This window comes from Lepidochelys kempii, chromosome 1, assembly GCF_965140265.1.
Source record: "Lepidochelys kempii isolate rLepKem1 chromosome 1, rLepKem1.hap2, whole genome shotgun sequence".
Classification (NCBI taxonomy): Eukaryota; Metazoa; Chordata; order Testudines; family Cheloniidae; genus Lepidochelys; species Lepidochelys kempii.
Genome location: NC_133256.1, coordinates 278,304,911 through 278,329,100, shown reverse-complemented (window position 1 = coordinate 278,329,100; position 24,190 = coordinate 278,304,911). Strand labels below are relative to the sequence as shown.

Sequence of the window (24,190 nt, the reverse complement as noted above, 5' to 3'; positions counted from 1 at the left end):
ATGCCTCCCTGTCCCATCTCCGATGCAAATGAGTCTAGGGGAGTTTCCTTAAGCCTGTCACCTTTGACCAGAGGGGTTTAGGTGTGCCTCTTCCAGCCTTTCCATTGCTTTTTGTAAGTCTTTCTTCTGATTGGCTTTGGTTCAAGCAGAGGCTGGGGAAGGTCTTTCATGAGTCAGTCAGGTTGGGTACTGCACCATGGTTCCCAAAGAACACAGAGCTGATAGATAAAACCCTGCAATGTCTCAAGCAAGGCTGGGGCTCTGCAATGTGAGTATCTGGATAAACCAAGAGAGGGAGCAGGTAGGAGCTGGACACTGTGTAAAATTATTTTTCTGTCCCCCTGCCAGGGGCTCCTAATGTGGGCTTTTGAGACGTCTCTGTTGCTCCTGACTGGCCTTCCTTGGCTTGTCCTCAGTCAGGGCAGTTCTTGGGCCCTCACTTAGCAGTCTGCTTCAGTGTCTTGGCTATGTTTGTGGAGGCAGCCTGGTGCAGGGATGTCACCCCTTTGTTGTCCCAGGACTTTCTGCCATTCTTTCCTTCTCTGAACTCGCCCCTTTATAGCAGGCCTTGTTAGGTTGTCCAGATAGTATTATATTACTCACTTCCTCCTTCTGTAGTGTAGAACCCCCCTTGAGAGAAGGTTATTGGGGTGCCGGGTTGCAAATGATTTCCTGCAGGAAGCCAATAACTGTATTAAGAAGTAAAATTTTTCTTAGAATGCTGAAGTTAATTTAAGTTCCCTTGGTACTATAGGCAGAATGTCATATTTTTAAAATGCCATAAAAAACAAAGGTATTCCATAAGACAAATACTGCAAATGTTATTTCCATATCTACTACATATTATGAAGAAGCATTTGAATTTTACTTTGTCAACTCTGTTTACACAAGGAAAGAGTTAATTATCAGTTTGGAATTTGACAGTTAACCAGCTGTTTATATTACCTTTACAAGCATTTCTCTGTTTGTGGGAGTCTGATCAGTTTAATGAACTAGATGAGTAATTTCTTTTCAGAATGACAGGAGATAATAATGAACATGCTTGATTTTCAAGCACCTTGCTGAACTTTCTTCCCAGATAATTTGTGACTTTATACTGTACAAACAGTATGTGGATTTTTGTGTGTTATTACTGCAATTAGTTTGCCATCTGAGAAATTTAGAAAAACTTGATTTTTGTATTTACAGTGTTGTCAACTCAAGTGTTAAAATCATGAGTCAGTCCCCCTAAAATAGAGATCAGATTAAAAAAAAACATTTTGGGCTCTTTTTATTTGCCTCTTGGTTTTTGTACCGTTAGGATACATTTTCTAATTTTCCTCTAAAACTCTAAGGGCTAGAAACCTGTTTAAAAAAAATTAAAGCTGAGATTCTCACTTAATCAGAGGATTCCAGAAGCTTTAAGAAAAATGCCACATATTGCGAGACTTGCCATAAAATCACAAGAGTTGATTAGCAATTATTATTTATTCTTTCTGTTTTCTTTTTGTTTTTCATTCTGTAGTCCTTTCCTGACACTGAGCTACATTTAAAACTTTATAGACATCAGTGAGTGTACTGGAGGAGGGCATGATATCATGGCGATAGATACCTTAGAAGTAGCTTATAATAGAAAATTAAGATTGGGGCACTTAAGGTGAGATTTTCTCCCCCCGCTCTAGCTCCTGTATGCCAGATAAAGAGGCTCTGAGAGTCCTGATTCTGGCTGGAGGACAATTCCCCTGATATAAGAACCTCAGAAGACAATCACAGGCTCGTTGGCTGTCTTCTGAAGTTCTGCTTACAAGCCCCAGTGTTGGAGGCATGTTCAGGGTGAAACCACAGTGCATAGTGTAGCTCCCCCAACTTGGTCCAAGATGCTGTTACATGGTCCCTGGACTCGCCCAGAATCGTTAATGTGAGTAAACTATAATTATATATTACCAGCTATCAAAATCCAATCTTTGGATGCTTATTAGATATAGGGGGGTCTTTTGCTAGAGGTTGAACCAATTTGTATGGGGACACCCTAAATAACAAGCTATATCCATTTTTAATATATCACATTAATGATTCTGGGCGTTAATAATAAGCTGTTAATAATAAGGTTGAATAAGGTGAGAATCAGGTACCGGTTTCAATGTAAACTTTTCCATGTGTTTTTAATTGATGTGTTAATTTCAGTTGCAGTATTTTAACATTATGGGGGAAATTTTCAAAGGCACAAATGGTAGTTAGGTGAAAGTCATTGAGAGTTAGCTGTCTGTCATATGTACTTTTGAAAATCCTCCTCTAACCCTTTAAACCATGGCAAAATGGAAACATTGAGCATTGCAATGAAAGCAACAGTATCATGTTGTGATATGAACTGAAAACATTGTTGGCCCCAGAAAAACAATTTCATTTGGTTTAAATGTTCTCAAAGTCTTGTTTACAGTAGGCAAGCTTTCAGGATAAATTTTTTTTTCCTGAATTTGTTCAGAATGATTGACTACCCAGTATCATTTCCAGAAATGAGATATAACTTTATCAACAAAACTAGCTATGAGCAGGTGATCACCATTAATTTTTTTATTGTGATATACAACACTTTTTAAGTTGCTTCATAACTATTACTAGGATATTTAGAGGATTTTTTTAAAATTATTGATTCCTCTGCATTAACCTCATGTAGCTTTTATCATATCATTTCTAGCAAGATGTTTTCCATCATAATTATGGTAGAGTGGTGGCAACACCATAGTTAAGGTTATATAGTTTAATAATTCAAAATGTCCCACATAAATAATTTGTGCAAATAAGTGCAAGATGTAAATACCAACTGTTCAAGATCTGTCAGCTATATTGTAGAAAAGATGAATGGTAATAATTCAGCGGTGTAACTTTAAAAGAAATATTTCCTGTATTTTTTGTTTATTGCAGGAAGAAGGTCACTTTTTGTGGACAGATGGATCTCCTTATCTTGGAAAAGCTGAAATCTCGTCCTTGTCCTTGATACCAGAGAATGAAACTGACTGCTATGCTTTTCAGCAAAATCCAACTGGTCCAAACTATTTCTTCACAGGATTTTTCTGCTATGTATCTTTGCCATATATTTGTGAATATGAATGTAACTATCTTTCAGTCTTTTACATTTATTTGAAAGTGTTTCCCCCCCATAAAACTACATTAATGATGTTAATTTTAGAAAAATCAGCCTTTATATTAATCAATTATTCTAAATTTTTGGTGTTCTTTTTCAGTACCTTCTGTACCAGAAAACTTTGTGTTTAACGTGCAAGATGTCAGTACAACTGAAGCTGTGTTTGTTTGGAGTGATTTGAATGGCTGGCTTAAATCAGGATTTGAACTTATAATTAAATACTATTTTGATGATTCAGAACAACATTTTGAGCGCTTGCCTCTAAATATAACACACACAACAATTGTGCAATTGTCTCCTGGTCGCCTCTATACGGTTTTACTGTCAGCAAGGAGCCCCAGAGGGGCACAGACTAACTTAAGTCCAGTTCTGATGGTAGAGACAAGTAAGTTACAAAACATAGAGGAATAAATAACCATTCAATCATTCACTTTTTCATATATTTTTTCTTTTAAGACACTATGTTTTGTGTTCATGGACATGCTAAAATTAGACACAGGCTGAACTGAGATCTTGGATATGAACACTGCCAGATTTTAGAGTGTTCAAAATCTTTATCTTAATTCACAGCTAAAATGCACTATTGGAACAGATGGTGAAAGGACTGAGGATTTACATAGGGCTTAAGTAGAAAACAGGCTAAAATGTGACTAGCTGTAAGGTCAAGGATTTAACTTCTGATTTAAAAAATATTTCAAAACCTCAATCCTGTCGTCATTCTGCACCTAGAACTTCCACTGAGGTCAAAAGGGTAGGGGTCAGGCTGTCAGTAAAAGGTGAAAAGGCACCCATTTGCCCACCAAGATTTAATAAAATTGCACAGGTTCTAATTCTCAAGGAAATATCGCTATATTCATATCTATATGCTACATCTATAGCAAAGGTAAAGACAAATTTCGCAGTTTGAAATACACTATAGGTATTTTTGACCCAGTGGAGCGAGCTAAATGGAATAGAGACAAATGTATAACCCAATTATCTACTGTCGTACCAAAATCTAACTGATCACACTCAGTGAACACTAGCAAACACTGGATAAAGGTGATTAATTCCTTTGAATCAAAGGTGAGTCAAAGAGAAATCTTACTAAGAATAAATTACTTCAGAGACACAAACAAAACTCTAAAACCACTCAGTCTGCCAAAGAATGATACCACAAGTAGAGGAACATATTTTACAACTTAATTTCTGTCTGAATCCAATCATTTTGTACCTTCTTTTTGAAAGTAATATAGACAAAAAAGTATGAAATTATACTTTTTGTTCCAAAGTGAAAGTCAAATGGTTTTTTTAAAGAAATAAACATTTTAGGTGTAAAAATTGGGTATATGAAACGACTGAGATAATTAAGCTGCTAGAAGGAGAGGATGCCGTTATATAGGGAATCAACTGCATATCATCTGGGATTATTCCAAACTGAAAGACTTTTTTGGTCTGATCTTTGAAAACTGATTGCATACTTCCAACTCCTGCATATCTGGTTAAATCTTTAATAAATAGTAACTAAAAAATTGCCAGAAGCTATTTTCTTATTTTCCTTTCTTAATTTTGTCATCAGGGCCATTACATTCTCACAGTTTAGAGGCTACACATGTATCATCAACAGAAATCTATTTACAATGGGACCCCCCAGAGGACTTCTCCAATGCATCTTTTCATCACTATCTTGTCACTATTTTGGATTCTGAAGTAAACACATCGGAGAAATTATCAGTTCAGAAAAGCACCACTTCAATGGTAATTAGAAACATCAAGTCGTATCATCAGTACAAGATATATTTACAGAGTGTAGCAGAAAAGGGATCTCTAAGCTGCAGTGAGAAGCCTATATTAATTACAACAGGTAATTACATACATGTGTGAGTGTGTGTATATATATATATATCTTTTCCATTTAAATTGAAAATAGAAAGCACAAAGTTATTGTTAATTGGTACTATATAGGTAGTGATTTACTGGTACATGTTTGGAGGCAAGCCAGGAAAATTCTCTGACTCTAAATTGCCTCTATCATTCATTAATTTTCCAGATGGGGAGTGTATCTATCCTCTTTTTTCCCCCAGTGGCTTGTGTTAATATTTGCTAAATAAATTTCATAATGGTTTATATATATTTATTTACACAGCTCATATATTTAATGATAATAAAATGGCTAAATCCCCATGTGCTCCAGTGTAGGTTTGAACATAAAAACATGATGAATGTGAAGTTTAAGCAAATGTGGTAAATTAAATGTGAGCTGACCAGTGCACCAGTTAGGAGGGCTTTTTTTGCAATTTGCACTTGGCAGTTGCTCAAAGTTCCATAGGCTGTGGAACAGGGGGGCCATGACTCAACCACTTTTAAGTAGCGATCTCTTACTAAATCAGGACAGCTACTGCTGAAACAGTCCAGAATGTCACTCTGGCTGTGTGGTTGCAATGCAGTTGAAATTTGACCCAGACAATCCTTGGAGGGGTGGGAGAGCCAAATTTCAGTGAGTGCCAATGTGACCTGGTGCACAGGGTCACAATGCCACTCAAATTTGGCTTGGCCACCCCTCTGTCAAGACAGAGGGATGGTCAGGTCAAATGGGGTTGTGACCTGGTGTATTGGGAGTCTGTTCGGTGGAGTGTAGGGGAGTCTGCTGAGAACTTGATTCCTGGCAGCACTGCCTCATGCACTGTGTTGGTAAGAGAGGGGGAGACTCCTTGGTTGGGGGAGACCCGGGGTTCCTGTAGGAGCAGGAGAGGGGAGAGAGTATAGGGAACAGAACAGGGTCCCAGCTGAGGGGGAATTCCCATCCCCCCCCCAGAAATATCTCATTTGACTTACATGAAGATAGATCAATGATTATACTAATGGTAAAATTTTGATACCCTCATTCACAGTGTTTAGTGCTTTACTCTGTGACTATTTCCACTGCAATGGAAGGGACTAATTGCAGAGTCGGGTACTACTGATTGTGAGTAAAGGTGGCCACAAAGGATGACTGGAGCAATTTTAATAAAATACTAGTAATAAATAATACTCTTTCATATACCAGTCACCATTAAACCATCAATTTTCTATATTTATGTGGTGACTCAACAGCGCAGAGACAAAAAGCACAGTACTGTTCATCCTTTCACACATTCGGGATAGCTCATCTTCCCCTTCCCATCTTTCCCACTTCCTCAAGCCTTGTCCTTAATGTTTCCACCTGCCCACCCCATCCTGCAATATAAAACCACAGAGAGATACAACAAGATTCAAAACAGAAGCTGAAGTTTATGTGAAAGAATTCAATTAAAAAATCATTAACTACAGAAGGTGGGTATATAATCTGATATAACCTCTCTGTTGATTAAAGCACTGTATAAATTTAGAGGTTTCTCTTGCTATGGTTATGTATGTGTCTTATTCAAGTATCACAAAAGAAAACATAAAACCAAAGGATTGCATTAGGAACGGTTACTAAATGGACAATACCTTTGACCTGTGCTTATACACTGTAATTTTTTGTCTTTATTTAAGCTGTCAGTCCACCTAGCAATGTTGTTATTCATCCCGAGGATGTTCAAGAAGAGAGTGTAATTCTTCACTGGAAGGTACCACAAGAGGGCCTCGGATCCTACATTCAAGTGAAACCTACTACAGATGTGGATGAAACTGTAAAGTTTTTAGTAAACACCACAGATAGGTTTAAGATTAATCATCTAGTTCCTGGCATGACCTATGAAATAGCAGTGGCAACTGTGAATAATGGAAATATGAGTGAACTGAAGACCATTCAATGCACCCTAAGTAAGATAAAATTTTATAAAGATTAACATTTTTTAATTATTATTATTATTGTGTAGCATAAATGATTTGGAAGATTGGGTAGTCTTGCCTGGCAATACTGGGTCTAAATTGAGAGATTCAATGCATTTATGTAAACTGGCAGAAGCACAGTCTTTAAGTTAGAGCTTCAGAATTACATAGCACAAGAATGGTACAGCATTGTATCATAACCATGCTTAGAAGTGCAATGGCAGTACTGAATGCAATTGTGTGAGAGAGATGGGGACCAGATAGGACATTTACTCCCACTGTGAAAAGTGATTGGGTGTGTTGTGGATTTGAAATGGGGTGACTGAATATGGGAATGGTTTGGGTTAGATAATCTGTATATTGGTCTGTTATTGGAAAGGCTGTTAATCCAAGTAAAATGCCAGGAATTATGTAAACTGCTACAGCAAGAGTATATTGACAAAGATGTAAATGGATAAGGGAAAAGAGTTAAAGGCTAATAAGTAGTAATATGTTGCACATAATCTATGAGAAGTAAAAACTGCACATTGTTTACCTAAAGGTCTTCCCTGTTATACTTAGTCTCCAGGGATATAGAGAGACTATATATAGAGAGACTGGTACAATATAGATGTTTAACAAGTATGTAAGGAATGTGGAAGGTTCACACTCAATATGTGTGTGTTTGTGTAAGGGGATAAGGCTGTACAATATAGACAGCTGAAAAATGACAACATCACAGTAAATGTAACTGATTACAGTATTTTCTGGCAGATTTAGTAATTTTTGAGCCAAAGCATGGTGTCCAATACCTCATTCCAGTTACAGAGGCCAGGAAATTACAAAAGGTACTTTTCACAGCAGCTAGCACCAGCTGTGGAGCAAGAATGCTAAGATGTAAAGCTTGCTTACCTGTCAAATGCAGGCTTACTTGGCACTTGTTCTGTGGCTGAATTTACTCTCCTTATTTTACAATCCATAAGTTCATTTCTCTAAATTTGTTTCAAATACTGGTACTTCAGTGCTTACTGGAATTATGAATGAAAAGGAAATTAAGATGACATCTTCTGTAGACTAAACTGTTGTGAGATTTACCTCCTTTATAAAGTGCTTTGAGATCCAGTGATGAAAAATGCTATATGAGAGCTCGTTGTTGTTGTTTGTTTATTTCTCAGTGATACTGTATCTTATTATGGTAGCTATCACTTTATGCCATATGAACATATTTATCAGAAAACCTGCTTCAGATTTATTGTATTATTTTCATTCAGTTTATTGTTAACTGATATAACATTTGCTCTAATTTTTCTTGTTCCAGAGCCCAAACCAGTTCAGATTATTGTCCCTTATGACATTTCTAGTAATTCTGTGGTTTTATTTCTTCAAATGCCTGATGTTGGAGTATTTGATGGTATATATGTTACAAGCAAAGGAGGACCTAATGCTATGCTGGCTTTAAAGAATGATAATAAAGTAACAATTGAAAACTTGATCCCAGGCACAGAATATGATTTCTATGTTTCTACAATAAGTGGAAACATGTTAAGCTCCATATATCACGTACCTGGTGTAAAAACATGTAAGTAATTTAAATTTCAGTAGTGTATGATCCTAAATTACAACTTTTAAATCTCTTTTGAAGGCCATGATCTCCTTTACGCAGTATAGATACAGCTTCAGACTTTGAAATCTGTTTTGACAATTCATAATTAAATCATACCACTACATGTTTTATAAAGAAAGCTATAACTATACATTAGCATTGCTGATATTTTAAGTCTTTGTACTCATTTAGATGCTTTATTTGTACCACGTCTCTACTAATAATTAGCATGTAATTCAAGAATTAAAACAATATTAAATTTGTTGGTTGGCCTTGTGGGAAAAATAAGGTATTGACATTTTGACCATTCCTATGTAGTCAATCAGATGAATATCAACAGAGCTTTTTCTGTGTCCTGCTATCGATAGGTCTGTGCTAACAGATACATCTCAAGGAATGTTAGGGGATGTGTAATAGTGTTTAAATTTCAGTGCTGCAAGGTGCTAACATCAATGAGAGTTAAGCTAAGCACTTCGTAGGAGATGCTCATCACTAAAGCTGGTTGGAATTCTTGGAATGACTTCCCCCCAGAAAATTTTTGTGACTGAAAACTTGATAAAAATCATTGTAGAAAATTTTGGATGAATGAATAAATGTTCCTTTTTTAAACCTACAGGATGAAAATGATTTCTGAATTTTCTATTAAACATCTTTACCATTTTTTAAACCAGTTCTATGCATTACCTCCCAGGACCCAGGCCCTAAAATATGAAATGACTTTGGGCCAAATCCTCATGGCAGAGTGCAGCCTTAGTAAGTCGGCTGGGTATTGGGCAGATAATTGGAGGCAGAAGGAAAAAAACCTCCCCGTCTCAAGGCTATGAAGTCATAGAGGCTACTTCAATTACTCTGAGGAGCCTTCTGCACTCTTTTCCACCCCTACTGCAAGGCAGAGAACTGGCCATTGCATGCAGCTACAGATACTTTGGCTCCTTGTTCATCCTTCTCTTGTAAAAATTTGGCTGCTTAAAAAGACACTTAATGGTTTTAAACAAATATTACACCCATTTACCATAATACCCCCCTGTCCCCCAGTGCTTTTTATTAGCTCCATGATTAATCAGTGAGAATGCTTTAGGGCCATGTGGAAAGAGCTCAGATTTGCAAATATTTATTACAGAAATGAGATGTGGAAGTTAATATGTATTTTAACATCTGTTTTTGAGAAAAATATATTTTGTAGTAAATAGAGGTGAGTGTGGCTAGCAACACAATCACTGAAGGGATATGATAGAAAACCAAGGGCTACTATTTTGAGGACAATGTACTGCATACATGATACTGAACTCCAAAACACATAACATCTGTAGTAAGGTAACAATATATGGACATATGCGGTGAACCCTTAACATAGGCCGAGATGAGGGCCTCATAGCCCTGTCATGTTCAGAGGCCCTTGTATGCTACGTATCTCGTGAAATATTTATGTTTTGCTGTCAACTTACTGTCAGTTTTCTGTAGTGATATTATTTTTCCAGTGTAGAAAATGTAGTCCACACACATTTCTTGACATCATACCTACTTTTTTAGTTTGCAGAACCTTTAGGGATCTCATGTGTGGGACCATTTTTGTGTTCTAAGTCAAAATGAAAACATGTCAAGTAGAAGGCTTTAGCGTGTGCATAGAATTTTGTGTTAGAATTTGAAGGGCTATGCTTTTTGACACACAAGCCATGGGAGCTTGTGCCTGAGGGCTTGATCCTGCACTTCTCTCTCCAGCTGAGTTGGCCTTTGAGCCCCAGAAATTTAATGAAAAATGAAAAATATTAGGAGAATATAACCTTTTAATTAAAACAAAGATTCTATTCCTTTTCCTTGCAAAAATGGCATTGACATGTAAACCAATATAATCAGGAGGTAAGCTGATTGCTGGGGTTGAATGGAATAGCAAGTTTAGTTCCACCTTTGCAACAGGAGACTGGGACATAAAGAGCACACTTACCCATCCATACACACCTTTTTATAGGAAATGAGTCAGTTAAGCTTGGTGTATCCCATAATATCATCTTGCTAACCCATTCCACAATATTTAGGTTAGCCCTGGGCATGGTGGTGTGATACTAGTTGAGATGGATTAGTACGTTTTGGGGGAGTGGATGGCAAAAAAGGTGTTTTGGTAGCCTGCCCAGAAATGCCAGCTCTGCCACCAGAGGGAAATGCATAATCAGACCCAATATGGTTTTCAGATAGGCAAGTTCATCAGCAGCAACTGATTTTCTTTGAATTGTGACGAATATTAGCTCCATTCTTTCCCTACTTTTCTTTTTCCAAAATTTTGTGTTTGTGTGTGTTATAGAATCATAGAAGTGTAGGACTGGAAGGTCTTCTAGTCCAGTCCCCTGCGCTCAAGACAGGACTGAGTATTATTTTAGACCATTCCTGACAGGTGTTTGTCTAACCTGCTCTTAAAAATCTGCAATGTCAGAGATTCCACAACCTTCCTAGGCAACTTATCCCAGTGTTTAACTATCCTGACAGTTAGGAAGTTTTTTCTAATGTCCAACCGAAACCTTCCTTGCTGCAACTTAAGCCCATTGCTTCTTGTCCTGTCCTCAGATATTAAAAAGAACAATTTTTCTCCCTCGTCCTTGAAGCAACCTTATATGTACTTGAAAATTGCTATCATGTCTCCCTTTAGTCTTCTCTTCTCCAGTCTAAACAAACCCAGTTTTTTCAATCTTCCCTCATAAGTCAAAAAGAAAAGGAGTACTTGTGGCACCTTAGAGACTAACCAATTTATTTGAGCATAAGTTTTCGTGAGCTACAGCTCACTTCATCGGATGCATACTGTGGAAAGTGTAGAAGATCTTTTTATACACGCAAAGCATGAAAAAATACCTCCCCCCACCCCACTCTCCTGCTGGTAATAGTTTATCTAAAGTGATCACTCTCCTTACAATGTGTATGATAATCAAGGTGGGCCATTTCCAGCATAAATCCAGGGTTTAACAAGAATGTCTGAGGAGGGGGGGCGGAGGGAGGGTAGGAAAAAACAAGGGGAAATAGGTTACCTTGCATAATGACTTAGCCACTCCCAGTCTCTATTCAAGCCTAAGTTAATTGTATCCAATTTGCAAATGAATTCCAATTCAACAGTCTCTCGCTGGAGTCTGGATTTGAAGTTTTTTTGTTGTAATATCGCAACTTTCATGTCTGTAATCGCGTGACCAGAGAGATTGAAGTGTTCTCCGACTGGTTTATGAATGTTATAATTCTTGACATCTGATTTGTGTCCATTTATTCTTTTATGTAGAGACTGTCCAGTTTGACCAATGTACATTACAGAGGGGCATTGCTGGCACATGATGGCATATATCACATTGGTGGATGTGCAGGTGAACGAGCCTCTGATAGTGTGGCTGATGTTATTAGGTCCTGTGGTGGTATCCCCTGAATAGATATGTGGGCACAGTTGGCAACAGGCTTTGTTGCAAGGATAGGTTCCTGGGTTAGTAGTTCTGTTGTGTGGTATGTGGTTGCTGGTGAGTATTTGCTTCAGGTTGGGGGGCTGTCTGTAGGCAAGGACTGGCCTGTCTCCCAAGATTTGTGAGAGTGTTGGGTCATCCTTCAGGATAGGTTGTAGATCCTTAATAATGCGTTGGAGGGGTTTTAGTTGGGGGCTTAAGGTGATGGCTAGTGGCGTTCTGTTATTTTCTTTGTTAGGCCTGTCCTGTAGTAGGTGACTGCTGGGAACTCTTCTGGCTCTATCAATCTGTTTCTTCACTTCCGCAGGTGGGTATTGTAGTGGTAAGAATGCTTGATAGAGATCCTGTAGGTGTTTGTCTCTGTCTGAGGGGTTGGAGCAAATGCAGTTGTATCGCAGAGCTTGGCTGTAGACAATGGATCATGTGGTGTGGTCAGGGTGAAAGCTGGAGGCATGTAGGTAGGAATAGCGGTCAGTAGGTTTCCGGTATAGGGTGGTGTTTATGTGACCATTGTTTATTAGCACTGTAGTGTCCAGGAAGTGGATCTCTTGTGTGGACTGGACCAGGCTGAGGTTGATGGTGGGATGGAAATTGTTGAAATCATGGTGGAATTCCTCAAGGGCTTCTTTTTCATGGGTCCAGATGATGAAGATGTCATCAATATAGCTCAAGTAGTTAGGGGCGTTAGGGGACGAGAGCTGAGGAAGCGTTGTTCTAAGTCAGCCATAAAAATGTTGGCATACTGTGGGGCCATGTGGGTACGCATAGCAGTGCCGCTGATTTGAAGGTATACATTGTCCCAAATGTAAAATAGTTATGGGTAAGGACAAAGTCACTAAGTTCAGCCACCAGGTTAGCCGTGACATTATCGGGGATAGTGTTCTTGACGGCTTGTAGTCCATCTTTGTGTGGAATGTTGGTGTAGAGGGCTTCTACATCCATAGTGGCCAGGATGGTGTTATCAGGAAGATCACCGATGGATTGTAGTTTCCTCAGGAAGTCAGTGGTGTCTCGAAGGTAGCTGGGAGTGCTGGTAGCGTAGGGCCTGAGGAGGGAGTCTACATAGCCAGACAATCCTGCCGTTAGGGTGCCAATGCCTGAGATGATGGGGCGCCCAGGATTTCCAGGTTTATGGATCTTGGGTAGTAGATAGAATATCCCAGGTCGGAGTTCCAGGGGTGTGTCTGTGCGGATTTGATCTTGTGCTTTTTCAGGGAGTTTCTTGAGCAAATGCTGTAGTTTCTTTTGGTTAGTCTCAGTGGGATCAGAGAGTAATGGCTTGTAGAAAGTGGTGTTGGAGAGCTGCCGAGCAGCCTCTTGTTCATATTCCACACATGGCTAAGTCATTATGCAAGGTAACCTATTTCCCCTTGTTTTTTCCTACCCCCCCTCAGACGTTCTTGTTAAACCCTGGATTTGCGCTGGAAATGGCCCACCTTGATTATCATACACATTGTAAGGAGAGTGATCACTTTAGATAAACTATTACCAGCAGGAGAGTGGGGTGGGAGTTTTCATGCTTTGTGTGTATAAAAAGATCTTCTACACTTTCCACAGTATGCATCCGATGAAGTGAGCTGTAGCTCACGAAAGCTTATGCTCAAATAAATTGGTTAGTCGCTAAGGTGCCACAAGTACTCCTTTTCTTTTTGCGAATACAGACTAACACGGCTGTTACTCTGAAACCCTCATCAGTCATGTTTTCTAGACCTTTAATCATTTTTGTTGTTCTTCTCTGGACTTTCTTCAATTTGGCCATATCTTTCCAGAAATGTGGCACTCACAACTGGACACAATACTCCAGTTGAGGCCTTATGTCATCTTGGATCCTATCGTGCCATTTGTTTTTGTTCCAAACTTTCACTGGTTTCTATGGGGATCTGAAAGTACTCACAATATAAGGTCTCATCCTGCTGTCCTTCACTTGCATGTCTCCCATTGCCTTCAATGGCATTTATGCGTGCAGAACTGATGGATAGGGCCCATTGCATTTAGATGTTTTATGTGGTTTGTTTTCTTTAGGTCTGGGAGCTCCAATAAATGTACATGAAGGTAAAGTTACCGATACTTCAATACAAATTGTTTGGGATCGTGCTGATGGAAATTTTCAGCAGTATGAAGTCACGTGTACAAATTGTGCAGGCACTATCATGGTATGTTTTTAAGAACATTCATTGTGTATAGTCAAGAAAGTTACTGTTGCACCCTTTCCAGTCAAATAAATTGTATCTGATGCTAACAGGTATTGACCCATTCAAAACACAGAGATGCTTCAAATAAACATTTTACTATTACTTAAAAAAACTTGCAGCTGTTCCATAGAAATACATAAGCTATAATGTTTGATTTGTAGGTCCAAAAAGTCATGCAAGAAATGGCAGTGTTTTCCAATCTTATTCCTGGAATGCTGTACAACTTTACAATTCGAACAGAAAAAGAAGGTTTCAAAGACAGCCTTCTTGTAATAAAAGAAATAGAGACAGGTGAGACCTTACTGTTATAATTCAGTATATGTTTGCCTCTACCAGTATTACTTGTATTCTCCTGCAGTTGCTTGAAACTTTTTTGTCTTACGTAGTTAGTTCAACCATCTTTGTAATTTCTTGCAAGTTCTCCTTCATTGTTATCTTCTTGGCTCTTTTCTTTGGCTGTTTCCATGCTCTGAAAAGCATATTTGGGTATGGTTATACTGTGCCATGGTCCTGCTAATGTTATCTTAAGAATTATGTTGCCAGATGTCCACTCTCATGACTGATATTGCACAGTGCTTGGCAAGTGTTGCTAGTCATTAGAGAAAGCAAGCAAAATAATTTGCCTTTCTTTAATGTCTGGTCCTGCTTGCTCAGTTGTTGAACTTGGGCAACTTTGTGTATTGTGGACCCAACTGATTCCTGTACGTGGGTGCAATTCCCATTGGCATCGCTTTGGAGTTGCATCCATTTACACCAGAAATGAATTTGTTATATATTTTCTCCATCTTCAGCTTTGGCTTAAGAAATATCTATGTAATGGTTTTCTCTTTCCTGCAATATTGAAGTATCATTGGACTTCACATCAGTTGTGTTTTCTGTTTTCCTTTCTTTTCCAATCATGTCAATATTCTTAGGTGCTAACCATATCTGTTTTTTTCCCCACCAGAGTAGGTTGGTCTTCCTTTCAGACAGGCACTCTAGTTCTCAGAAGCGTATATATTTCCCACCTCAGCGTCATAAATTCTTCTGTCATGGCCCTTTGATTTTAATCACACTTTCTGTTGTCTATCTCTCTTCTGCCATGATTTTTTTTCTTTCTCTTACACAACTAGATTATTTTTCCTTATAGCTAGCTCCTGCTCTCAGTTAAGGCCCTTTATCACTTGAATCCATGTTTGTTTGTAACTCTCTCTCCTTCTAGAATTATTTTCAATCCACAGCCTCTTTCAGTTTCAGAAGGTTCTCTCTCCCCTTACTCCATCTCCCGTTTGCACTCATAACTTACTTAGGCTGCTTTTCTGAAGACACTGCCAATTGTACTGTATTCAAATATCACCATCAAGTGATCATACTGCCACTATCTAGTACCATCCCCAGTTAATTATTTTGTGGTTTAGAGCTCATCAGTGTACTGCTGCTTCTTCCTCCAGTGAGTGTCACATTCCAATTGGTTGGCTAGTAGGGGTGACTCAGCTGTGGCTGTCAGGCTACAAAAAAGGTGCATTTTTGCAGTAAGATAATTAAAGACTTTCTCATAACACATGGGGCTGAATTAAGGAATATAGAGACTTACCTGGGTTCAGTTCCAGGTTCTAGAAGGGAGTGTGTTCTAGTGGTTATTGATCCTACTGTGCTGTTTGCCCCATTCTCTCTCTGTGCCCCTCTGCTCTTGTCCAACCCAACCTGGCTCTTGCCTGTCCTCCTCTCCTCTTATCCACCACACTTCCCCCTCTGTTCCTATTCACAACCCCACCTGCTGACCCCTTCCACTTCTGTTCCTGGCCTGTCTGTCTCTTTTTCTATCCTTCCTGCTACTCCTGAGAGTGGAGACAGAGAGGGAGCATGCCAATTCCCCACTAGTGTGAAGTCCTTGAGGGACCTTGTGTCAGTGATGTAAATTAAAGCTGCCCCTCCTGCAGCTTTAATTTGTACAGGGGGCCATGTGGCTGTAAATCAGGGAGCTTCGGCCAGTTCCCTATTAGTTTTGCTCAGAGGTCTGGTACAGTGGAGAATCAAGCCCAGTATGTATTATTTCGTGTATCCCTGTGATAAGTATATTTTAGGGTCTATACACACTTTTCTAGGTGTGGTGTTTTTTGGTTTTTTTTGGCTGGGGCTAATTGGTGCTGTTACCCCTGTAATAGAATAGGCTATTTAAACATTGCTTTCTTTATTGACACAGTACCAAGCCCGGTTAAATATATGAATCACAGTAAAGACTCAGAATCAATAACTGTTACCTGGCCATCAGCACAAAATATTTTTGATGGATACATTATTTCAATTATCAGCAAAAGCTTCCGCACAGAGGAAATTTTATCTTCCAGTGTAAGGTACGAGGATGATATTTTACTTCCCTATCAGATAAATATATATAATCAGAGGTCACATTGCATATTTAAAGAGATTGTGCTGAATTATTATTTATATGTAATATTCATTGTTTGACAGGTAAGTTAAAAATCATAGAATCATAGAAATGTAGGGCTGGAAGGGACCTCAAGAGGTCACCTAGTCCAATCCTGCACACTAATGTTAATGTGCACTTACATACAGAAAAAAAATCTTAATCTTGATCAACAAACATCGTCCTCTTCCTGTTTTATGAATTACTTTTTTTTTTTTTAGAAATAAACGAATCTAATGGGCTTTATACATCGATAAACCCAAATTAAAACCCTGGGTCTGAACACCTACCCACCAGCCTATGGTCATGTCATGATCTGGCCCAAAATTTATCATCTCAGATCCATCTCTGTCTGAAATGAATTAATGCTACCTGAATGCTGCATATAGAGTGACTGCAGGATCTGAACCTGATTCCTGTAAGGAATTTAACTTACATCATATAAAAGCAATCTCAGTGGCTGGCAGCATATGCATATAACTTTTGCATTAGGTCCTTGTAATATTAATTAATCTGTGAATGATGTACAGTAATAATATATATTTGTTTTCCAAATTTCTAAAAATATAACCATGTTTTTCTTAAATACGTAGAATGTTCAGATTTGACAGTCTTTCCCCGGGGACTGACTTCTTAGTTAGTATTGTGACTACCAATGGATTAAAGAAAAGCCATCCTACCACCCTCAAGATTAGTACTTGTAAGTTCATGCTTATTTAATTTATTTTTCAGGGCTGAAGATAGTAAGGGCTGTTCTTTTTTTAAAGTCTTGGTTGAAAAATATTTTTATTTAATCCAGGAATCTTAAAAATGTTATGATTAAATCATACATATCTATAACATTCTTACTTTTTCAAGCTAAAGATCTGTAAACATTATGAAATAAATGAAAATATTGAGAAACAAATAATTTTCTTCTGTGTTATTAAGGGAAGCTACATGTACTTAGATAAATGGTGTGAATAATTAGAATAAAATAATGTAAATAAAATTGCTTTTTCTACAGAATTTTGCATTACTTTAATCTCCCTAAACCAAAATATTTTTTATAATTTACTAGTTATTTTATCACACTGTACCTCAATCAACAACATGATATATTGTTAACACGTAGGAATGAATACAGTCTATCCTTCATTCTTGTGAGCTATGAAATGTAAACTTTATTTTCATATTTAGTATGAAATGTAAAATATTAATTTGAAAAATGTCTATAAAACTCATTCTCCTTTGAACTTGTCTAGACTATTCTGATATTATATTATGTATCTCTGTCTATTTTTACCTCAGATCCTGATCCACCCGCAGATTTACAGGTTTTTGGACAAGAAGAGAACACCGTATATTTGTCTTGGAAACTGCCAAGAGGAGGCTTTGAAATGTTTCAGGTGAGATAAATAAAGAATGTGTAAAAAGTAGTGCTGCCTTTTAAATCCTTTTCAGTTCTCAGTGAAATATACCATATCCTGCAAAACCTAAAGGGATTCTTTTGTCTCTATATTTCACATTAATCTGTGAAAGGATTACTGTCATTTGAGGAAAATCAGCTATCTTTATATTAGGTACATATTACATACATAAAACTATGTTAAAAGTATGTTAAGATTGCACTCAAGCACTCAAAAGTAAGGGAATGCCAGAATTAAATTTACCCATACAATGTTAATTTGGGCCCCCCGTGCATGTGCATTATGATAGCGTCCTACCCAACATCACATAATAAGTCTGTAGGTGAACCTAGAATAAACTCCAGTCCTCCTAGGGCCCAATACAGTGCCTTAACCACAAGAGACTATCCTTTCTCTTCTTACAACCTTCTTTTATTTGCATGAATGAAGTAGGGGCCCTGTAAAACAAACAGCATGTGAGCATGTAATGAAGAACAATAACAATGCTCATTTACAAGGTGGCCAAATTAAGACTGCATGAATAATCATAATTCTGGCATAACCTTTGTGTGCTCAACTTTACAAAGAAAACAGAGAAAACAGAAATTCCATCATGTGAAGCTACACTGACCTTCTGACATGTGTTATCAGCAGGGTTTTAGCGTAGGAATTTTGGATCCACAGTGTGGACCCCTACCTGTTGAGCTAAACAGTAATTGACAGCAGCGGCAGTCTGTTGAGCAGTCACTAGATGGGACACATTACACACTTTGCCAATGGCTCATACAACTCTTTGCTTGACAGGAGTGGAATGCTGGGAATCAGGATTTTTTGGGTTCTGTTCCTGGCTCAGAAGTGGATTGATGTATAATAGTTACAGAAAGCATAGCCAAACATATATATTTGGCACATTCATTTTGAAAAGAAGTGTGGCCAAGTGGATGAGACTTGCCAGATCAGATACAGGTTTCTGTTCCGGGCTCTGTCAGAAGAGTCCTTGACTAACATTTGTTTTACCCCATCTGTAAAATGAGAAGAATGATATTTGCCTGCCTCTTAAATAGGGCCATAAAGCTCTTCTCAATATAATAAGGGTTATGAAGTGCACAGAGATATTAATATCAAGCTATGGAAGACGGAAGAGTAGAATTCATGATTTCTTTCTGGCTCCTAGGCCAGTATGGCCAAAGAGGGGTCTGGATACCTCTTCTTGTTGATGCTGTTGCTGCTGCTGCTGCTGTGTCCTAAATGGAACTCAAGGTCTATGGGACTTGGGAGCATGCTCAATGCAGATGGAAGCGCAATGGGGCCTGGGAGCATGCTCAATGCAGTTGATGTATAATAAGCTATTTGGGGCTAGGAGAATGTGTCATGCAAATGATATGTAGGGAGTTTTGTGAGGTTAGAAGCCTATTCAGTATAGTTGTTATATAGGGAGCTGTATGGATCTGTGAGCATGCTCAGTGCAAATGGAAGATCAGTGGAGCTAGGGAACATATTTAATGTATCTGGAATGTTAAGAGATTGTAGCAGCAAGCTTCTACCAGGCTCTACTGATGACCATCTATGCCCAATTTCAAGTCCCTGCTCCAAACCCCAAAAGCACCTCTTCAGTGAAACAGTTTTTTGGGGGGAGGGGGAGGGGAATCACAAATTAGCAAAACTCTTATTTTCCTGTAATCTGAGGCAGAAACCAAGCATGGAGAATTTCAACCCAAACAGTTAAAATCTGGCACATTTATAATTTAAATAGGGGATTATAATGGAAAATATTATGCAACTTTACATACAGGCATCACTACATACTCTGCCTATATATAATGGTGGGGATTATCTCTATCTGAGAAGTTGGATACAAAGCTCTCTTAGATTATTAAAAATAGAAGTTTGTGCCCTCTGATATTGGAAATGGTAATTTTCTCTATATGTGCACTAAGGTTTCAGATTTGACCTGTGACATTGACGTCCTATAATCTGAGTTTTCTTAATATAGCAGTTTCTTAGATTGGTACCTCTACTAGAGTAAGAATACAGTGTATACAGTGTATAATACAATCTGATTTACTGAGAGTGGCCAGTGATCCCAGCCACAGCACAATTCTTTCATGCATCCCAGAGTATTTTACCCATTTTTAAAATAAATTCTCTTTGATTTTCTATGCAAGCTGAGATGTGCTTTTGAAATTGTTCATATGTGTTTGGCCAGGATGTATTTACCAAATCTTATGGAAAAAAATTGTAATCACTAATATTAATCTCTGTGACACAGTATTATTGTTTGACTAATCATAGAGGAGGCAGCCATGTTAGACAGTGTTTTTCCTGAATAAATGAGATTGTGTAAAACTTTAATGAGAGAGGCTTCAGTAGACTGGTTACTTAGCAAAGTGTACCTGCATAATTGGGATCATTTTACTAATCATTTAAAATTAATCATCCCAGCTCACCATCTTTCCGTGACATGTATAGTAGTTTGTAGAGTGAAGATAATACTTAAAATGTGCTTTCTTGTTTCATATAAATGTAGATATTTTAATACATTACTTTGCTTTTAGTATTTTGCCACTCTCTGTAATTCACATGAGTAAACAGCATTCTTCGTGGAGTTAAGCCCAAAGAAACAGGGAGATACACAGGGGTCTGAGGGGATGGAATCCGCACTCCCGGCCACTTCATGGCTGTAACACTGTGCTTTCAGGTCACTCTCGCTCCTGTGATACTTCTCTTCACCCCCAAGCCCTCCTGTCCTGTGGGGAAGCAGCTGGTGGATCCGTGAAGTTGTGGGTCTACCTGCCCTGCCTTTCCTTTTCCCTGGCCCAACTCTTGCCCCTTAAAAACCATGCATGCTAAAGCACAAGCGGCTCTTACAGAGCACAGCTTGGTGGCACATGTGTTTGCAGACTTCCTTCATGTGCTTCTTAACTCTTGCTCTCCTGTGCTGCAGAGTTTCATTGCATTCAGGGCTTTCAATGCCCATGGAAGGGACGAGGGCAGGACTAGTCTCACAGACCTTGAAGCTGCCTAGGAATTTACATTGGGATTTTCAAAGAAGCCAGTGGGAGTTATGTGGCCAAATCCTATTTATTGGTATGATCCAGTTCAGTGATACTATCCCTTTGTGGTGCTAGAAAGCAGTTATACGGCTTTGGAGTAGGATAGAGCTGCTGAAGCGTACCAATGAATGGAGTTGGGTGTCTAATTCCCTTAGGCTCCTTTGAAAATTACAGTTGTAAAGAATATTATATGATTTTTTTTCTTTTGGTCCAGGTGCACCAAGAGCTCTGAAGTACCTGGCCCCAGTCCAAAGTAAATCTATATGCCTGATCCTATCCATGAATTCTTGACCTGCTCTTTTACCCATTAGGTAGTTCTTATTCTTTACATCTTCACTCTAATCCAAATGGCTGGTAGGTGGTCTCCTGCAAAACTGGGGTCAGTACTGCTCTGTGATTCAGCTAGTAGGGGTTTGCTATTAGAGTGTATTGTTATTTTCCTTTAGAGCACAAGCACCTCACCTGTCAGCCATTAATGCGCTCCATCTGCCTGGGAAATGAATCTTCTAAAATCATGCCAGCCACTGAGTCAATTACATCGCTCTACACTACTGCCAAGGTGTTGAGTGAACTGTTTAGCCATTACTCTTTCAAGCTATTTAAAAACCCCTATGATAAAATAATATACTGTAGTTTCATAAATTTAAATTGAACTGTTTGTTGTAAGGGAAAGTAATTATTTCAGTAATGTTACAGATAACCAGAAACCACTTTGGGGCAGGGACCTCATCTTATTTGGTGCCTATACATGACAGGTCCCCAATCCTGACAGGGGCTTGTGTGCACTACTGTAGTATAAATACCAATAAATTAGTAAGAAACATGAAAATAAAATGGAAAGAGTAGAAAGGTTAAGACATTTCAAATTCCTTCCATAGCTGTTTAATAAACTCTTTGAAGATAACTGAATTTGCCACTCCAGCATATAAGATAGTGCTCCCCAAACTTATGAAAGCTGAGTGCCACTTCAGTAAAATGAACTCAGTCATGGTCCCCCTGAAACCCACCATGTGTTATTAAAGGCCTACCTCTCTTAATTTGTACATCTCCCCAAACTCCATGTGTCCATCCTTGCATGGGGGGCACACCCCACCCTTTGGAAATACTGCTATAAAACAGGGTTTTCGTTTCCTCTCTTAGTGTTTGTGAAGCTGCTCTTCCACTGGAGGGGGCAGGTGGCTCTGGAGATGGTGCAGACGCATAGGATCTCAATGCAAATAGACCTGGGTTCCAGCAAATCTTCCTAAATTTGTGCAGCAGTCTGTGGATCTGTGGTGTTTGAGAGCCAATTCCTCTCTGCTGCTTCTGCAGGTGGTGGTGATCTGGCAAATCCTGTTTTCCCCACCAACACCACCACCATTTCCTGATAAAACTCTGTGTTGGCCCCATTTGGAATGGATAGGGGTCTGGATCTTAGTTATTTTGTTCTTTAAATAGAGTAATGGAGGGAGGTTAATTGGAGTGAAGCCTTAGTTTTGTAATGATGAAAAGAACATAGACTTGTTTTCTGTTAGTTTCAGTTTCTACACACAAGTATTTTTGCTGCTTCAAATGCCGATTAAAATGGGGCAGAGGATGTACTATTGTTATTATTTGTATTAAGATTGCTCCTAGGATATGTCTACAGTGCAGTGTAAGCCTGTGCTTGAGTCCAGGCTCAAAGCTAACCCCCCTTGCATCTACAGTGCAATTGCACTAACCCAGTATTCAGATCAAGGGTCCCAGGATCCTGCGGGCTGGAGATTCCAAATTTGACTCATACCAGACCCAGCATCTGAGCCCTATTGCTTTACAATGTAGCCACAGCCCCACTTGACTCAGGTCCTAGGAGTCATCTGGAAGTACAGTCGAACTTCAGAGTTACGAACACCTCGGGAATGGAGGCTGTTCGTAACGCTGAAATGTTCGTAACTCTGAACAAAATGTTATGGTTGTTCTTTCAAAAGTTTACAACTGAACAGTGACTTAATATAGCTTTGAAACTTTACTATGCAGAAGAAAAATGCTGCTTTTAACCATCTTAATTTAAAGAAGCAAGCACAGAAACAGTTTCCTTACCTTCCTTCCTTATCCCAACAATCTGCAATCCACTCTATTGAAAACAGAAGCCTCCCCGCAACCTCTTGGCAAATGGCAGCAGCTCAGATCAGTGTTACCCCATTGTGTTCTGATCATCCATCTGAAAACACACTGTCAGAGACCCTCCTGAGTTTGCATCAGAGAGCAAACTGATCAAGCCTTTTGCATAGCGAGCTGCTTCCTGGTAATGTGCTGGGTGGGCAGTAAAGTTTTCCCACAGTGCACCGTGTTCCTAGGTCTAGAGCAGCCACATTTCGGAGAGGTGGAAGGGGGCACTAGGCTCTCTGGGATAGGGTTACTTTGACTCGGGTCTGTACTGCAGTGTGGATGCCAGAGCCCTAGGGTCGAGCACGGGTCAGAAAATTCTTAACCTAGGGTTAAAATACAATGTAGACGCTCAAGTCCAGGATTTCCTAACATGGGTCAACTAACTTGAGTCCCACTAACTCTGGGCTTACATTGCAGTGTAGACATACCCTTAGAGGTCTCAGCTGAGACTAGGGCCTCATAGGGGATATCTATGCTGCACCCTGGGCTTGTGGACTCAGTGTTTCTAAGCCCGTGCTTGAGTGTCCTTACTGCATTGTAAACCTGGGTTTACAATTTCTGGTCTTGGGTCTCACAGCTGTGCAAACGCATCCATACTGCACTATGCAGACCTTCAGAGTAGCAGCCGTGCTAGTCTGTATTCTGTGCTACAGCTCACTTCATCGGATGCATTTCTCCACCTGTTTGGAGCTCATGAAGCTTATGCTCGGATAAATTTGTTAGTCTCTAAGATGCCACAAGTCCTCCTTTTCTTTATGCAGACCTTCTGATTCAGGTCTGCAGCTTGACCTGTGTCCACATTGCAAGATGACAGGGCTTGGACCTGAGTCACAATGGAATTTGAGCTCCGACCTACCCCTCTAGCCGGGTCTTAGGACTTGGATCCTGAGTCCTTGCTGACTCAAGTCAGACTGATTTGTGGGTGGGTGGGTGGAAAAGGAGCTTGGGCTCAAACCTGAGTCAGAGCTAGGACTTTGCGTGCCATGTAGATGTACCCATTGTGCTAGGCACTGTATAAACACACACTGATAGACTGTCTTGCCCTGAAGCTCTTATGAACTAAACTGAGAAGAGTGAGAGGGGAACTAAAAGCACAGAGAAGTGAGGTAACTGCCCAGTGA

At 39.2% G+C, this 24,190-nt stretch overlaps 1 protein-coding gene across 20 annotated transcripts in view; it reads left to right on the top strand.

Annotated features, from left to right (window-relative positions):
• Positions 1 to 24,190, top strand: part of PTPRQ (protein tyrosine phosphatase receptor type Q) — a 212,930-nt gene that overhangs the window by 16,775 nt on the left and 171,965 nt on the right. For 18 of the 20 annotated variants that reach the window (XR_012156732.1, XM_073327659.1, XM_073327658.1 and 15 more), the window contains 10 exons: positions 2,902 to 3,088; positions 3,222 to 3,506; positions 4,680 to 4,964; positions 6,617 to 6,886; positions 8,193 to 8,453; positions 13,925 to 14,055; positions 14,256 to 14,385; positions 16,277 to 16,427; positions 17,095 to 17,201; positions 17,792 to 17,889. Coding sequence is in view for 19 of the 20 variants with exons in the window: in XM_073327659.1 (XP_073183760.1) it covers positions 2,902 to 3,088; positions 3,222 to 3,506; positions 4,680 to 4,964; positions 6,617 to 6,886; positions 8,193 to 8,453; positions 13,925 to 14,055; positions 14,256 to 14,385; positions 16,277 to 16,427; positions 17,095 to 17,201; positions 17,792 to 17,889 (1,905 nt within the window). In the remaining variant the exon portion in view is untranslated. The remainder of the gene's footprint in view (positions 1 to 2,901; positions 3,089 to 3,221; positions 3,507 to 4,679; positions 4,965 to 6,616; positions 6,887 to 8,192; positions 8,454 to 13,924; positions 14,056 to 14,255; positions 14,386 to 16,276; positions 16,428 to 17,094; positions 17,202 to 17,791; positions 17,890 to 24,190) is intronic. The other 2 variants (XM_073327665.1, XM_073327662.1) reach the window with 2 other exon arrangements.